This window comes from Lutra lutra, chromosome 13 (genome assembly GCF_902655055.1).
Source record: "Lutra lutra chromosome 13, mLutLut1.2, whole genome shotgun sequence".
In the NCBI taxonomy this organism is placed as follows: domain Eukaryota; kingdom Metazoa; phylum Chordata; class Mammalia; order Carnivora; family Mustelidae; genus Lutra; species Lutra lutra.
The window spans coordinates 17,851,737-17,870,489 of NC_062290.1; the positions used below are offsets into that span (position 1 = coordinate 17,851,737).

General features: G+C 39.7%; 1 protein-coding gene across 5 annotated transcripts in view; it reads right to left on the bottom strand.

Annotated features, from left to right (window-relative positions):
- The window catches only part of PRUNE2 (prune homolog 2 with BCH domain), a 261,380-nt gene that overhangs the window by 185,563 nt on the left and 57,064 nt on the right, over nt 1–18,753 (bottom strand). For all 5 annotated transcript variants that reach the window (XM_047699658.1, XM_047699659.1, XM_047699657.1 and 2 more), the window contains exon 4: nt 16,795–16,958. In XM_047699658.1, the coding sequence (XP_047555614.1) occupies nt 16,795–16,958 (164 nt within the window). The remainder of the gene's footprint in view (nt 1–16,794; nt 16,959–18,753) is intronic.

Sequence of the window (18,753 nt, forward strand, 5' to 3'; positions counted from 1 at the left end):
CCCCATTTTAAAATGGAAATAATACTGCTTTCCCAGTTTATAAAGTTATACTGGGAATCAATGAATGTAAACATCAAGATAAAAAGCAAGTAATGCCTAATATATTTAAAGCATTCATACATTCATTCATCCAACAAAGAGCAAGTAAGCACCTACTATGGGCCATGAGCTGTGCTAGATGCTAATGAGTCAATACTGAAATACAGTAAGTTATGTCCCAGGAAGCTCAGAGTAGTTTAGGGGCTACAAATAAAACAGACCATTTCATAATGAGGGACGAGGGAGAAATAGCACTGGGGAAATACATAGCACTCTAGACCTAGGCCAGAATTTAGGAGTCAAGAAAAGTTTTGTAAAGAGAGTTCACCTTAGCTGAGACTTGAAAGGTATCTTAAGGTGAAGGAAAAGTATGAAGATCCCGCGTCAGGTACACCATGTGCAAAGGCACTGAGGTGGGAGAGGCTCTGACCGCCTCAAGGAATGGAAAGCAATTGATTAGAACCAGACAGTATGGTTTTAGAAAAAAAAGTTGGAAAATTTGGTTGGAGAGTAGACAGGGGCAAGTTCATGAAGGGCCTTTACAAGCCATCTTAGTTTGTCTTTTACATTTAAAGGAAATGGAGAGGCATTAATGAGTTTGAATCCTTGAGCAGCACCTGGCTGGCTCAGTCAGTGGAGCATGTGACTCTTGATCTTGGAGTCATGAGTCTGAGCCCCGTGTTGGGCCTAGAATTTACTTAAAAAAAAAAAAAAAAAAAAGAGCTTTAAGTAGTGAGAGAGAACATGCAGACATTTATGTTTTATAAGTATCCCTCCACCTACCATGCAGAGAATGAATTAGAGCATATCAGGAGAATTAGAAAGCCGTTTTATTTTTTAAAAGGCCTAATTTATTTGATGGGGGGGCGGGCGAGAGAACAAGTGGGGGAGGGGGAGAGGCAGAGGGAGAAGCAGACTCCCTGCTGAACAGGGATCCCAAACTGGGACTCATTCCTAGGACCCTCGGATCATGACTTGAGCCAAAGGCAGATGCTTAACTGACTGAGCCAGCCAGGCACCCTAGAAAGTGGTTTTATTTATTTATTTATTTATTTATTTATTTATTTTAAAGATTTTATTTATTTATTTGAGAGAGAGACAGTGAGAGAGAGCATGAGCGAGGAGAAGGTCAGAGAGAGAAGCGGACTCCCCGCGGAGCCGGGAGCCCGATGCGGGACTCGATCCCGGGACTCCAGGATCATGACCTGAGCCGAAGGCAGTCGTCCAACCAACTGAGCCACCCAGGCGTCCCTAGAAAGTGGTTTTAGATGAGAATTAAGGAAAGAGCAGTCAGCATGAGGAGAAGTAAACAGATTAGAGATAAATTATCATTTAAAGGCAGAGAGTAGCCAACTGGATTCTGATTACACCCTTTAGTCTGACAATTACTGACATAGAATCCAAAACATAAAGATGTTTTTTTCAGTCTTTATTAAGGCAATGGTGAATCTGAATTTCAAAAAAGACCCTCATCTGCTTCTGGCTCTGAAAAACTACCTGTATCAAGAACAAGGAGAAAAGCTAGATTAAAAAAAAAAAAAAAAAAAAAAAAAAAGCAAGGGGCACCTGGGTGGCTCAGTGGGTTAAAGCCTCTGCCTTCAGCTCAGGTCATGATCCCAGGGTCTGTGATCGAGCCCCATATTGGGTTCCCTGCTTAAGTGGGGAGCCTGCTTCCCCGTCTCTCTCTGCCTGCTTCTCTGCCTACTTGTGATCTCTGTCTGTCAAATAAGTAAATAAAATCTTTAAAAAATAATAATAAAATTAAAATTAAAAAAAACAACAACAACAATCTGGGGTGCCTGGGTGGTTCAGTGAGTCAAGCCTCTGCCTTCAGCTCAGGTCATGATCTCAGGGTCCTGGGATTGAGCCCTGTATCAGGCTCCCTGATCAGCGGGGAGCCTACTTTTCCCCCTGCCCCCCACCACCCACCTCTCTGCCTACTTGTGATCTCTCTGTCTCTGTCCAATAAATAAATAAAATCTAAAAAAAAAATCTGTGATGGTGTCAGACAGTTATCCAGGTGACTATCTTAAAAGTTAAGCTCCTAGAGAGAAGGTAAGTGCAAAAAGGTGAAGCCCACATTCAGTGTGGTTTTTCCTCTCTAGGTATTTGCTAATTCCTGAGTTGTAGCCAATGAGATAAGAAGGTTCACAGATCTAATAATCATTTCACAGAATAGTGAGACAAAAATTGAAGTTTAGGGATCTCTACAGAAAAGGAGTCTTAGTTAAACAAACCAGGTTTTGAGAAGAGGCCCCTGGAGAGTTATATCTCGGGACAAAGGTTGGAGAACAATGGTCTGCAGGTAAATCTGGCCTACTGCCAGATGTTGTAAATAAAGATTTTTTTTTAAGATTTTATTTATTTATTCACAGACAGAGATCACAAGTCAGACAGAGATCACAAGTAGGCAGAGAGGCAGGCAGAGAGGGAGAAGCAGACTGCCCGCTGAGCAGAGAGCCCGATGTGGGGCTCAATCCCATGACCCTGGGATCATGAGCTGAGCCAAAGGCAGAGGCTTTAACCCACTGAGCCACCCAGGCGCCCCAATAAAGTTTTATTGGAATACAACCACACTTATTAATACTGTTTATGGAGATTTTTGTGTTATCATGATAGGGTGAGTAGTTGCAACAGAGACCTATAGGCCTGCAAAGGAAATAGTAAAATAGTAAATCAAAGTAAATAGGACTGCAATAGTAAAATATTTACTATCTGGTAGTATACAGATAAAGTTTGCTGACCTCTGCCAAAGCAGTAGGATGAAGCAAACATAGATTAGTTTTCAGAGACTGAAATCCTGATTCAAATCAGCTCAAACACAAAATAGATTAAGTTTATCTGATCCTCTTCTAACTGCCTTGAGGTGCAAAAGTAAAACCTCTCTAGAGCAAAAGAATCTCATCAACCACAGACTCATCATCTCTACACTTTTCATGTATGTTATTCATCAATCGATAAAAAGTTACCAGACATTAAAAAAATATGATCAACTGACTGAAAACTCCAGGGGGTGGGGGAACTCATGAGAAAAAGAATGGATATGGAAGTAGAGGGGACAAAAAAAAGTAGCTGGAGAATCATGGTAGAGAGTTAGGATCTATAAATAAAATATTCAAAAGAAATTTTTAAACTGTAAACTTAATAATTGAATTTAAGGCTCATTTACACACTTAAAACGTGCTTAATGGTGCACCTGGGTGGCTCAGTCATTAAATGTCTGCCTTTGGCTCAGGTCATGATTCCAGGGTCCTGGGATCAAGCCCCACATCAGGCTTCCCACTCAGCCAGAAGCCTGCTTCTACCTCTCCCACTCCCCCTGCTTGCATTCCTTCTCTGTCAAATAAATAAATAAAATCTTTAAAAATAAATAAATAAAAATAAAACACGTTTAACAACAGATCAGATGAGGAGAGGATCAGTAAATTGGAAACTATGTCAGTAGAAAATATCCAGACTGAACTATCCATACTGAAGTATGAAGAGAAAAAGGGGAGGAAAAATATAGAGATGAGTATAAGGGACCCTAGAAACATGGAGAAAAGGTCTAACATACATACAATGGGAGTTTCCCTTGGAAACGAAAGAAAATGGGACTGAAATTATATTTGAAAAGGCAATGGCCAATCACCTTTCAAAATTAATGAAAGTTATCACTCTACCATTCAGGTTAAACTAGGAACCCAAATCAGGATAAATGCAAAAAAAAAAGACCTCTAGGCACATGACACTAAAACTGCTAAAAATTACAGAAAATGAAAATTTTAAATCGGTCAGAGAAAAAGGAACATAACTGTCAAAGGAACAACAATGAAACCAAGAGCCAACCTCATCAAAAATGATGACAGTCAGAAGACAATGGAATTATCTTCAAAGTGTGGATATAAAGGGTGTGCTGATCTAAGATTCTATTCTGAGTGAACACATAAAAAATGAAGGCAAAATGAAGACATTTCCACAGAAATAAACTAAAACTGTTTGTCAAGAGAAAACCCACACTAAAAGCAATAGTAAAAGCAGAAGAAAACTACTATAGATGGAAGGAAAGAAATGCAGAAAGGAAAGAAAAATGCTGGAGAATGTGAATATGTGGATAAGAATAAATCAGTATTCCCTGTACAAAACAATCACAATACCTTTTTTAAAAAGATTTATTTATTTATTTTAAGGGGGAGGGGCAGAGGCAGAGGGAGAGAGAATCTCAAGCAGACTCTGCACTGAGCACAAAGCCTGATGTGGGCCTTGATCTCACGACCCTAATATCATGACCTGGTTGGAGTCTTAACCAACTGAGCCACGCAAGTGCCCCAACAATGGCAATATCTTACGTTTCTTATGGAGTGTGATTAAAATACATTCCAATGGTAACAAATTGCTGAAGGGACCAGGTAGAGCCAAAGTGTTCCAAGTTTCTTGGATTGTCATGGAAGTGATTAAAATATCAACTTACATGAGATTTTGATTGCATGTTAAATCTGTATTGTACCTATAAAACAATTTTTAAAAATAATTCAGAGCTCACAAGCTAATGAGGGGAAATGTAGTAGCAAAAATACTTTTGCATAATACTAATAAAGAAATGAGGAAATGGGGAAAATGTGAGACAAATTGAAAACCAGCAAAACGACAAATTGAAACCCAAATATAAGAGCAATTACATCCAATGTGGAGACAATCAGTGCTCGGGGGTATAGTCTCAGTGTTGCACAATGAAGAACTTCTAGAGATTGAACACACAACTATACGAAGATACCTAACATCTAACATGAAACTGTACACTTAAAAATGGTTAAGATGGTAAATTTAATGTTAGATCTTTTTGCCAATGTAAAAAAAACAAAGTACTTATATTAAAAGAGAAAAATTATCAAAGTGAATTTTAAAAGCATAATAGCTTTTAAATATATAGAATATAATAGCAATATACTGTTTGTAAGGACACACCTTAGAAACGAGGGTGAAATGTTGAAAGTGAAAGGTAGAAATAGGCATAACATTAGTCTAAGATGCTAATATCAGATGAAGTAGACTATAAGGCAAAAAGAATTACTTGACATTAAGACAATTTTTTTTTTTAACTATTAAAGGGTCAACCCTCAGGAAGATAGTCAATCCCAAATTTACATGTGCTGAATACTACCACTTCATCTGCAAAGCAAAAACTGAGAAAACTGGATAAAGAAAGAGATAAAGGCACAGTCACTGTGGAAGATTTAGGACATCCTTCTCAGCAATTCTAAGAACCAGTAGGAGGAAAATCTGTAAAGAGGTAGAATATTTTGGGGGTGCTTGCTGGCGCAGTCAGTTAAGCATCCACCTAGGTTTTGGCGGGGCGCCTGGGTGGCTCAGTGGGTTAAGCCTCTGCCTTCGGCCCAGGGCATGATCTCAGGGTCATGAAATCGAGCCCCGCCTCGGGCTCTCTGCTCAGCGGGGAGCCTGCTTCCCCCTCTCTGGCTGCCTCTCTGCCTACTGTGATCTCTGTCTCTGTCAACTAGGTTTTGGCTTAGGTCCGATCAATCCCGCCACGGCTCCATGCTCAATGCAGAGCTGGCTTGAGTTTCTCTCTCTCTGCCCTGCACCCCCCCAACTCTCTCTCCAAAATAAATAAATGTTTAAAAAAAGGTATAGAATATTTGAGCAACGTGAGTCAGAAACTTGACCTAACTGGCGTGTAGTGAACACTGTCATCAACAATGGCAGACCTACACTTTCTTGTCTAGCACAAATAAGACGTTAAACCCAACTGACTAACTGTGGAAGCATAAATCAAGTCTTTTTTTTTTTTTAACACATCTCTGTATTTATATATTAAATACAGGTGGGGGGAGGGGCATCAGGCTCTCCTTGTGCCCTCAGCTCCACTTCCGTTCACGGACACACAGAGGCAGCAGGGGTGTTAGAGGTGGCAGCTTTGGGGGAGAGTCAAGTTTTAACAAATTTCAAAAGATTGCAGTCACAGAGTTATATTCTATGGCCACCATGATCATAGTCTGGCACTCAGTAATAGAACAAAACCAGAAAATTCCCAAATATTTGAAAATTACACAGAGTACTTCTAACTCATGGTAAAAGAAGAAATCACAACATAATCAGAATATGTTTTAATTGAATGATAATGAAAATATCACATTTACGCTTGTAGAGCACAACTGGAGCTAAGATCTGGGGAAGGAAATCTTTAAAAGCATCATGTGTTAAAAAAAACCCAGCAAATTCAATTAAAAAATGTAGAAGGAAGGAAGGATATACTATAAAAATATAAATATATAACATAAATTTATATATAATATATACTATATATTATATAATTATGAGATATATAATTATAGAATATAAATAATATAATATATATTATACATGTTATAATTTATATAAAAATGTAAATAGTTCTTTTGAAAACTACTTAAGAAAAAAAGAGAAGAGTGATAGAAGGCATAATTTACCAAAATGAGGAATGAAATGGTGACATACTACAGATTCTAGTGATACTAAGAGATAAGAACAAACTGTAATAGAATATGAAATTCTTCTGAAAATACTTCTGAATAATACTTCTAAGAAAAACTCAACTTGCCAAAACTGGCAGGAAAGAAATTTAAAATCTGGATGGTTTTGTATCTGCCTAAAAATGAGTCCATTAGGGGCACCAGGCTGGCTCAGTCAGGAGAGCGTGTGACTCTTGATCTTAGGGTTGTGAGTTCGAGGCCCATGTTGGGGTTGAATTTACTTCACAAAAAAAGGAATTTAAAAAATGAATCCATTAAGTTTAATATCCATAGTTTCAAGCTTTTAAGAGATATACTAATTTTCACACAAATTCTTCCCAAGAATAGAGAGAACACATCCCAACTTATTTTCTGAACCTAGCATAATCTTGATACCAATACCCAATAGGGACATTGCAAGAAAAAAGAATTAAAGTCAAGTCTCTTTCATAAACATAGCAAAAATCCCTTTTAAAACTAGTCTTGAAACAAGTCAGCAATATATGATATGTTATTATATAGTCACCAAGTAGGGATTTCCTAGGAATTAAAATACAGATTAACATTCAAAAGTCAATCAATATAATTCACCATATTAATAGAGGAAACAAATCATATGATCACCTCTGGAGATGTCAAGTAATGAAACTACTTGATAAAATCCAAGATTGAAATCTCAGCCAAGTGGAAATAGAACACAACTTCCTTAATTTGATGAAGGGCATTTATGACAACCAAATAAAAAAAGCAAACCAGGTTTTGAACTGTGAAATATTGAAAGCCTTCCATCTGCAATCAGGACTGACACAGAGATGCCTGGTATTACTATTTCTATTCCACACTGCACTGTCCCGGCCAGAGCAACAAGGCAAACAGAAGAAGTAAAAGATATAAGGAAAGGAAAAGAAGATATAAAAACCGTCTTTTCTTGTAGACAATATGTTTGTATATATAAAAACTCAAAAGAACCTATAAATGAGAGGTGCCCGGGTAGCTCAGTCCATTAAGCCTCTGCCTTCAGCTCGGGTCATGATCTCAGGGTCCTGGGATCAAGCCCTGCGCCGGTCTCTCTACTTGGTGGGGATCCTGCTTCTCCCTCTCCCTCTGTGCTTTCTCTTTCTCTCTCTTGCTCTCAGATAAATAAAATCTTCTTTTAAAAAAAGAACCTAGGGGCGCCTGGATGGCTCAATGGGTTAAGCCTCTGCCTTCGGCTCAGGTCATGATCTCAGGGTCCTGGGATCGAACCCCGCATCGGGCTCTCTGCTCGTCAGGGAGCCTGCTTCCCTCTCTCTCTCTGCCTGCCTCTCTGCCTACTTGTGATCTCTGTCTGTCAAATAAATAAATAAAATCTTAAAAAAAAATAATAAAATAATAAAATAAATAAATAAAAAAGAACCTATAAATGAGCTTAACATAGTAAGTAAATTTAGCAAGGGCACTTGATAGAAGTTTAATAATACAAAATCTGAATTTCCATAAACAATTACAATTAGAGAATTGAATTTAATAAATTTTTAAAAACCTGTAATAGCATCAAAATATAAGATCTTTAGGAATACATTTCACTAAAATGTGCCTGGCTTACAGCCAAACCAAGAATCCAGTTTCTTGGATTGGGGGATCTTAATTTTAAAATATATAAAATGGAAAAGCATTATTCAGGAATTAATCTAACATACACTGCACTAAACAGAGTCTTACAGAATAATTCCGTGAAAGAGACTTCCGACACTGATTTATGATTGTGACTTGACAATTCGAAAGAAGCTGATGTACTGATATAAGTGGGAAAAAATAACTCAGAAAGAGGCTCACCACACTCCCAGTTGTTTTTACTGCAAAAGAATGGCTTATGGCCCAACTTTATTCAATGGATTCATCTGAAGCAAATTTTTCTACTTCACATTAAAGATCCATTTAGCTATATATCAGGATATACAGCAGCCAAAAGCACCTCTTGGCAAAATCAAACCCATTTTCGGAGTCAGAGTTGATTTCACTTCCAGCAAATTCTGCAGAACTACAAAAATATTTAAACCCATACACATGTACCCAACAGTGTCCTAGCTATTCATGGGCCAGGGGGGATTAACAAGAAGCAACAAAGAGGGGCGCCTGGGTGGCTCAGTGGGTTGAGCCGCTGCCTTCGGCTCAGGTCATGATCTCGGGGTCCTGGGATCGAGTCCTGCATTGGGCTCTCTGCTCGGCGGGGAGCCTGCTTCCCTCTCTCTCTCTCTCTCTCTCTCTGCCTGCCTCTCCATCTACTTGTGATTTCTCTCTGTCAAGTAAATAAATAAAATCTTAAAAAAAAAAAAAAGAAGCAACAAAGAAAGCAATTATAATACTACTGTAACAAACATTTCATTCCATTAGAAAAAAATCAACCACAATGTTCTTTGTTCAAAAGAATGGCAAAGTGAAGGACCTCTTGCCAAAAGCAATTGCAGTACATTAATATTAAACATGATCTAATGAAGTCAGAAGTTGTTTGGGGAAAACATTCACCACAGTAAAGGCATACTCTGCATGATAAATTCTTAGCAGAAAAGAAGGGATTTAAACCTCTTTCCTTGTTTCACTTGGGATTGATTTTTTTTTCCATAGTGAAACAAAAATAAATAAATTAAAGAAAGAATAATGGGCGGAGAAGGAAGGAGAAAAAAAGATCGAAGTTACAACAGCTCACATTTTTGCCTGAAAAGGGATAAAAAGGAAGCATATTACTCAAGTACTTAATACTCTTGTAAATTTAAAATGTCTGAATTTAAGAATAAGGCTTATCTTGGCATGGTATAAGAGCTCTGAGGTTGAGAAATTGTTCTGGTTTTATAGCTACCCTAAAATTAAATAAGTAAATAATAAGTAATCTCTTTCCTCTACCCCCAGCACAGATCTTCCCTCTTCCTCAGCAAAACAGGATGGATGAAATTCCCTTTGGGCTTTGTAACCATTTCAGGAGACAGATGATTCACTGGGAGAGGATGATTCCCTCTTTGGGCAGGAGAAGGGAAAAAAAAAAAAATCTGGCACGGCTCCTTTCCCATTTGACCTCCTTAAAAGGATCTTTTCTGAAGCTGTTAATCTGGGCTACTAAAATAGCAAGCAAGTATTCTTTATTAAAGTTCAAATGGAACTGCCAATAGAAAGGAGAGAATGTGTTTCTTAAAAACCTAGGGCAGAGGTTTTCCACATGATAGACAATTGATGTTACTTGTTTCATTCTTCATTTTGTGGCTCTGTAAAGGCTTTATACAAATAAACGCGACAGGTCTTTCGGGGTGTGGGGGGAGTGTGGTCTTAATGGGAACCCGACTGGTAATCAGTGGTTGCAATCTCATCGTTGCCAGCTGGTTCACACACACACACACACACACACACACACACAGAGGCATGTGCACACAAACACAAATCCCTAATGTGATGATTCAGCAATTTCATGGACCTTAAATTTGGCAATAGTCCTCTAGTGCACGCCTCGGGGGAAATTAAAGAACACAGGTTGAGGATTCTGGCGGGTTCATAATCGTGTGTTTTTGGCAAAAACTCAGGGCAAAGCCAGACACCAACTTTAGGCGACTCTAACGGTCTACAGCGACTTTTCAATACATGCAGTTTGCAGCTTGTCTGAAAATGCTAACAAAGGATCACAGAGCAGAGAGTAGGAAGGGGGAAAAAAAAAAGAAGAAGAGCAGGAAGGGACAAAAAGGAAAGGCAGAAGAGAAGAAAGAAAATAAAGAAAAGAGAATCGTGACAGCAGAAAATAGACATGGGGGAGGGGAGAGAAATAAAAAGACATTTCCAAAAATCAGGATTGTTTATCCTCCCATCTGAATGAATACATTCTCTTCTTAGACGAATAATTAGAAAGTCATCGATGGAATTAAGTCTGTGTCTTTCCAGATGAACGTGATGCTAATGATCTGGATCTTGAAATTTCCAAGTTTGAAGTATGTCTTATTGAAAGACCACAGCGAGACCTCGCTTTTGTAAGATGTATTAATTGAAGGAAATGCAAATTATGTGGACGTCATTAAATCCCCTGCACAGTCTGAACACGCACTGGCCATGAGCGAGTCACCTGTTAACATTTACCCGTAGTTGTTATGCCATGGCCCGGAGGATACAGGGACAAGGGAAATTATTAGAGGAACACATCAGGTTATTTCTGCCCTGGCGACAGAATGCCTACTTCTAATCGGTATATAAATGATCTTTTAACAACATCTGTAACACCCAGGTTCCACCTCAGTATTTGAATGCCATCTTCTCCCACAAGGCAACCACTGGGATAGGTATTCACAGTTTTCAGGATAAGACTACAAAAGATTCTCCTAGGATTGAATGTGAGGATTTATTTCCTGTATTGAGAGAAAAATAGGAGCGCATAGAGAAATGAGATTTAGAGCAGAAAAGCAGATTACTAGACTAACCGTGACATTGATTAAAACAACACGCCCGCACTGACTGGCTGGGGAGTGGGAAGTTCTGACATACAGCTCAGTCCTGTATCAACTCCTAGTGCGTAGGCTGGAGGTTGTCTATGACATGGTCAGGGGTATTTTCCAGAAGACGGATGCAAGGGAAAAATACTTTAGACTTAGATTTTTTTTTTTTTCAATAAGGAACTGATCTATGTATTTGTTTTAGTAACGGTATAAATATCAATTAATTTGCTTTCTATTTTTTTCAGTGGTGTTAGGAGGCACATATACCACGTTTTGGATTGAATACTATTTTTACTGCATTGATATTTTTATTCTATCTTGATCTTATTCCTTTCTTGACACATTTTTGTTTTTCCTGACTGACTTTTTTATTCCTGTTTTACTATATCTGCATATATTTTTTGTAAACCACTTCAAATACTCTATGTGAGAAGGAAGGACACGAATAAGAAGCAGATACATGATAGATGATGGACTTATGCAAATAGATACCACATTTATTTATTTATTTAAAGATTTTATTTATTTATTTAGCATGTGTGCATGGAGGGGAGGGGCAGAGAAAGAGAGAAAGAAAGAATCTCAAGCAGACCCCACACTAAGCACAGAGCCCATCACGGGGTTCGAGCTTACGATCTCAAGATCATAACCCCAGAAATGAAGAGTGAGACACTCAACCAACTGAGCCACCCAAGTCCCCCAATACTATATTTAATGTAAGTGCAGACTTCTAATAACAAGGAGAGTATAACTAAATGATTCCACTTATATAATATGCAAAACACGCAAAACCAATCCGTGGAGTTATAGAGTACATTTGGGGGTAGTAAAACTATAAAGGAAAGAAGGAAGTGTGTGCCATAAAAATCAGACTGGTTACCTTCAGTTAAGGAGAAACTGGGTAGTGATGAGACGGGGCACAAAGAGGTCTTCTTGTTCTATTTCTTTACCTGGGTAATTGTTAAAAAGATATTCCTTCTGTGAAAATTCACTGAACTTTATATTTCTGTTTTGTCTTCTTTTCTATATGTGTATTATATACTTCCTGAAAGGGTTAAAATTATATATACTGGGGCACCTGGGTGACTCAGTCATTTAAGCATCTGCCTTCAACTCAGGTCATGATATCAGGGTTCTGGGATTGAGCCCTGCCTTGATCTCCCTGCTCAGTGGGGAGTTTGCTTCTCTCTCTCCTACTCCTCTTCCCCCTGCTCATGTTGTCTCTCGTTCAAGCTCTTTCTCTCTCTCAAATAAATAAAATCTTTTTTAAAATTATATATACAATTGTATACATCTATATATACAGAGAGAGAGAGAGAGACAACCAAAAGCTGAAAATAAAAACAAAGGCTTGTATAACAGAACAAGTTCTACTAGGATTTCTTTTTTTTATTTTTATATTTATTTATTTATTTATTTGACAGAGAGAGAGAGAGAGAGAGAGAGATCACAAGGAGGCAGAGAGAGGGAAGCAGGCTCCCTGCTGAACAGAGAGCCCGATGCAGGGCTTGATCCCAGGGACCTCGAGATCATGACCTGAGCCAAAGGCAGAGGCTTAACCCACTGAGCCACCCAGGCACCCCCTTTTTTAAAAAAAAATTTATTTATTTATTTGACAGACAGATCACAAGTAGGCAGAGAGCCAGGCAGAGAGAGAGGAGGAAGCAGGCTCTCTACTGAGCAGAGAGCCTGATGTGGGACTCAATCCCAGGACCCTGAGACCATGACCTGAGCTGAAGGCAGAGGCTTTAGCCTACTGAGTCACCCAGGCGCCCCTCCACTAGGATTTCTAAAAGCAAAAAAAAAAATAAAAATAAAATAAAATAAAAATAAGAAGAGGGTTTATTATTGCAAAGGACAATGTCTAAATTCTGGACATTAAGAAGGTTGGAGGGATAGGCAGGAATGAAATGGATATTATCATTTCACAGAGCTAATTAAATCAATAGTCATCAAAATAGTATATACACAGTCGTGCATAATCTCTCTTACGACTGTTTTTACTGAGGGTCTATGTGGCAAGCAGTGTTCCGGGAGCCAGAGACACATCAGGGGAGCAGTGAACAAAACACAGAAGTCTGCTTTCTCATGAAGCTTGCATTCTGGAGTGAAGAGTAAAAGGGAGGAAGAAAGTCGTGATAGAAAGAGAAGTAGATAGAGCATTCTAGAAGGAAGGGACAGCTCATGTAGGTCCTCAGCAGTGGAAAGAGTTTGGTATATTTGAAAGACGGAAGGGAACCCTGTCCCGGGAATTCTCAAAAGGAAAGGACAGGACGGGGGCGGGGCGGGGCGGGGGCAGGGGCGGATCCATGGCCTCAGGGCAGGCAGGGAGAGGCCATATTGTAGACTGGGGGCTTGGGGATGGTACTAGGATTTTGGTGTGATGGATTTTAAGCAGGAGATGAACACAACTGGTTTACACTTTCAAAAGGCCATTTCTGACGACTTCATGAACAACAGCTTTTACGGAGGGAAGAGGCAACACTCCGGCAGACTTTGCCTTTGTGGGAGAGAGAGAGTGGCAGCTTCAGCGGATCGCTGCTGGTGATCACGGGAGAGCGGACGGATTCAGGTTAGGCTGTAGATGGAGAGTCAGCAGGACGGGCTCATGGATCAATGTGGTAGGGAAGGAAATAGAATCACCTGCTCAGGTGGTGGCTGGTGTCAAGGGTGGCGGTTGGCAGTGCTGACCTGGGGAAGCTGACATAAAGCAGAGCTGGAGGTAGAGGGAACCACAGGGGTCCATTCCAGCCCCAGGGAGGTGGGTGTCAGTTGGACACGCATGTGAAGAGGTCGCATGGGCATTGCCGATGGACCTGGACTATGCTATGGAGAGGTCTAAAATCTCAGAATGAGATGTGGTCACTTAAGTGCAGGGTACAGACAAGGGACAGACAACTACAGAGAACAAACTGATGGTTACTAGAAGGGAGGGGCTGGGGACTCAGCAGGGAGGAGCCATCCGGTGATGAATGGAAGTGTGCAGTCACTCTACTCTACCCCAAAACTAATATCACACTCTATGGGAACTAACCGGAATTTAAATAAAAAGCTTTAAAAAAAAAGAATATTGTATAGAAAAAAGATGTCCCAGGATGAAGTTCGACAATGCTGCAATGCTTAGATGTTAAACAGAGGAGAAGAAGCTAATCAAGCAAGACTGAGGAAAAGCAGGTCCAAACTCTCGCGCATTAAGGAACACTGAAAATTAACCCTTTGTTCCCCCAGCCTAATGGGCTAAGAGGCATCTCCTGAGGGTCCTCTCCAGTGACTGAGGGGATCGATGGCCCACTGGAAATCCGTCTACAGCAGCCCACTGTGCCTCAGCATGCTGTGTTCTAGGATATGACCATGGGAATGAAAGGCCAAGAGTAATCAAATTGAGTACTTTGTTCACAGTAAATTCAGGTTTTTTTTGAACATAAACTTCATAATAATATATCCCCCAAAGATGTCTAATTAGGATATTTTCAAAGACCCTTCTTCCAAGCCTCAGCCATCAATATTTAGTCTCACAACATCTGCAAACAGACATTTTTTCAAAATTCTTTGTGGCAAAGGTGTGCATAGAAATTTTACTTTCCTTCAAGACCTAGAAAAATGCATACATACACTCTAGAAATGTGTGTCGAATTAATGATTATGTTGAGCACTCCAAATATAAAATAATTAGCTGTTTCTAGAGAAAACTCTTTGGACAGAGAACTATCCATGTTACAAAAATAAAGAATGTTAAAATTATTTACAGGCACATCAAAAACTCCCATCTGGTTTGGTGATAACACATGATTGGGAAAACTATGAAATCTAATGTTGAGTTTAGTGAATATTGCAAAATTCAACTTGATTCTTTTCTGATACTTACTAAAGATTTAGGAACTTTCTTCCTTTCTTATAATTATTTTTTCAGATTTTACTTATTTATCTGAGAGAGAGAGAGAGAGAGACCGTGCGAGCGTGCACACGACGGGGAAGGGGCAGAGGCAGAGGGAAAGGGAGAAGCAGGCTCCTTGCTGGGCAGGGAACCCAAAGCGGGGCTCGATCCCAGGACTCTGAGATCGTGACCTGAGCCGAAGGCAGACGCTTAACCAACTGAGCCACCCAGGAGTCCTTATTTAGGAACTTTCACTTCTTACTCGGAACAACTGAGTTTCCTCTTTAACATCAAACCTCTCGGGACACCTGTAGTAAGCCACCTTCCAGGCTTAGCGACCCAACTCTCTCATGACAGTCTCTCTGTCTGCAGTCTTTACACAGAGAGGCACTTTATCCTCTTATATCCCAATGTCTAGGCAGCAACGGAGTGACCTCCCTACTCTGCCAGCTTCCCATAGGATGCCATTTCAAGCCCAACCTTAAGAAAAACCTCCAATGATAAGAAAAACCAGGCCCTTTACCCTCCCTCTGACTCCTGGTAGCTTTGCTAACTAAAACCAACATCACTCATAAAAGGGCCTGCATCCCTACGAATCCCCCAAATCTGAAGGTCATCATTATTGTCATCATTGACAGCAAAATCATACCTTTGTACCAGTGTATCACAGTTTGATCTCATTTAACTATTTACAGAAAAGCACCATGACAAGCGATTTGTGGACTTTCTTTCCTGTTAAATAATACATGTATTTTTTAAACAATAAATCAAGCTTCTTAGTGTGCAAAAAATTGAAACAAAATACTCTTCAGCATTTGCCTGCACTGCACATTTGCATTGTCAAACAACTTCCCTCTTGGCTGGGATCCCTAATTACCTTTATTTTCCTTCTGCTCTGTCACAGAGATAAATGACCGTATTTATTTGATTTAGTTGAGGGCACAGTGTCCCACAGAGCATTTTTACAGATGTCCGTTGCCAGAAAAAAATTAAAACAGGTTTTCTGGGGCCACTGGTTCTAAAATATTCACAGGAACTACGTAACTTTTGGATATTTTCCTCTCCACATTGTGGAAGAGACAGGAAGTGAAGGAAAGTGTCCTCAAAGGAGTGGTGTCAACATACTCTTGGTCATCTCTTTTCTTTTCTAAAATTCTTTCAGCCTGTTAATCCCTGTTTTTCACTTTCTTGTGTGAGATACTTCTGAGAAAAACCCAAGTCTACCATGTTCAAGATGGATTATTGAAAGAAAGAAAGAGCGAGCTTTATACAACAACCAAACCTGTTCTATGTGAGACAACACTGAATTTTTGTGGTAATTTTGTGCCACCAAAGACAACTAGCAATTTCCAGGTTAGAAAGCCCTTTTGGAAGTGGTTTGGGCTTCATGGACGGAGATGAAAAATAGTCAAACAGGAATCGATGATAACGTGCTGGGAACACATGGCTGAGTTCGGATGGGAAATGTTACAAGATGGCAGCCAACGAGGTGACAAGGTGACTATAAAAGACCCAACATAAAATCACCAACATGAAAAGTGTTTATTTTGCCATCCTAGCAGTATTCCACAAACCAAGCATATATTTCAACGTGAGGACATGGATTCTGGCCCTGAGTCACCAGGCTGTGGGGCAAGAATCACCTCTGGAAGATGCTGGCAAGCTGGAAGAGCTCTTCTAGCTCCTCAACAGAGGTGCCGCAGTTCCACTTAAAACTCTCGTCTAGAGAAACAGCAAAGATCTCTCATGCCTATTTTTAAATGCACATTTTTAATATGCAGTATAATGCTACTCTTTAACAAACTCTTTACTCCCTGCTTCTCTGATGAAGCTTCCCGTGGTCTTGAAAGGGGTTGTTAACCCAAGAATGGATCACACTCATTCTGCATGAGTAAGTTGAGAAACACTCCATTAGGCCTTCCAGTATTTAACAGAAAGAGCTGTCTCTCACCTCTGAGGAGATGAGCCAGCTGCTCGGTGATGAGCTCAGGAGCCTCCTGGAGGATCTCTTTCACCACGAGGGAAGAGGAAGACTCTTGGAACTCAAGGCCGCCATCGCTCTGCTCCACCTGATTAATGACTTTGACAACCGCTGATTCTAAGGTTTTGTCCTCGCTGTAAAGCAAATGGAGGAGAGAAACACAAAGAGATATGGCACATTTTCTGGAAGTATGTAATCTCTACTCCCACACAAATGACTTCCTCTCAACAGCCTAAAATCTGAGTAAGCTCACATGACTCGGAAGACAGGACCCTTATTCTATGTGCCTTCACATTCCACTTCAGTGAATTCACTCCCCAAGAGTCTCAGTAGGTAGCCCCCCCACACCTCAGCACTTCTATCTTGTTTTGCTATTGGTAAATAATAATAATAATAGCAATAATTAATAATAGCTAACATTTACTAGGCTTCCATTATGGGCCAGACACTATTATCAGGCCAGATGGAATATTACTACATCTTATACTATAAAATGACCCTATGAAATGGGTTCTAGTAAAACTCCCACTTTAAAAATAGGGAAATGGAGGCACAAAGAGGCTAAGAAATTTGTCCAAGGTTACAAAGCTTGTAAGCGGACTAGCTTGTGTTTAAACTCTGATAATCTGGTTCCAGAACTTGCACATGCAGTCCCAGTGGTGGAGAAAAGCTATACGGGCTGACTTATTTCCACGGTCATCTTTTACATGAGATAAGGTGGCTTTATCAAAGACCTCAAGAAAGATGTGAATAAGACTGACATTGGTCTTCCCACCTCCCAGAAACCAGAAACAAATGAGTGCCAACAAAAGACACAAAGATGTCTATTTATTTTTGGAAAGCATTCTGTTTCATAAACAGTCCTAAAGCTGGAGTTCCCAGCATCAGTCCCAACACCAGCTTAAGTTTTTCAGTTTAGCTGGGAACAAAACTCTTCCAAGGATTCTGACTGACACACATGTTGCATAGTTCACTCCTTTGGCTTCTTGCATTACTTGCATTAGTTGGTTTGAAAAAATTAACACGTACATTTAGTCAAGTAGGCAATCACCCTGAGCACCAATAATTGAAGTCAGTCAAATAAACTCCCAGTAACTCTCAGCCAGTTGTCAACAATTGATTAATAAATATTCAAAAGAATTTATATTTCAAACAGCATGGGGATAAAGACAGCCCCATGTAGGCAGACTGTTTTCCAAAACTCTTTATAACAAATGATTGGCATTACCATGTATGTGTACCTGAATACACTTCCTACAATACCTGAATACACTTCCTACCAAGAGCCAAATAAAAAATTAGATAATTGTACAAGTTCTTCTTTCATGTGTTTTCACATCAATTCCCCCTGTGAATGTCCTAAACTATTAGCAAATTGGCAAAGTATGCAAGAAAGCTATCGTCTCAAACTCGAGGTGTTTCACTGGTAACTCTTCATTTGGTAGCACCACCGAGCTTCTCAAAAGAGCATCTTTGTGTTGGGTTGGGAAGTCCTTGCAGACAGACAATTGGGCTCATTCCTCTTTATGTACATGTACATTCTTGCACTAACTGGCACTTACTCAAGGAGGCAGAAGACCCAAATTTAACCCACGCTATTCCGGTAACTGCATATGGTACCTCGGACAAGTCATTTGCAATAGTGGGGTTTCGATTTCTTGTCCATAAAATAACGAATTCAAGCTAGAAGAACTTTAGAAATCCATCCTGCTCTTCTAGTATTAAATGCTATGAATGAATGAGCCGATGATCAGATGACTTTCATAGATGATGCATGTGATTCTTCATTTCACCCCTGAGATATCTTTCTTAAGAACCTTGCAGTTTTGCTTCGTGTTTAATTTCAGTTTTCATTACATTTTATAGCATCCGTATTCAGGACTGTTTTGTTGCTATAATACACCATCTGAAATAGTTCAAAATGATCAT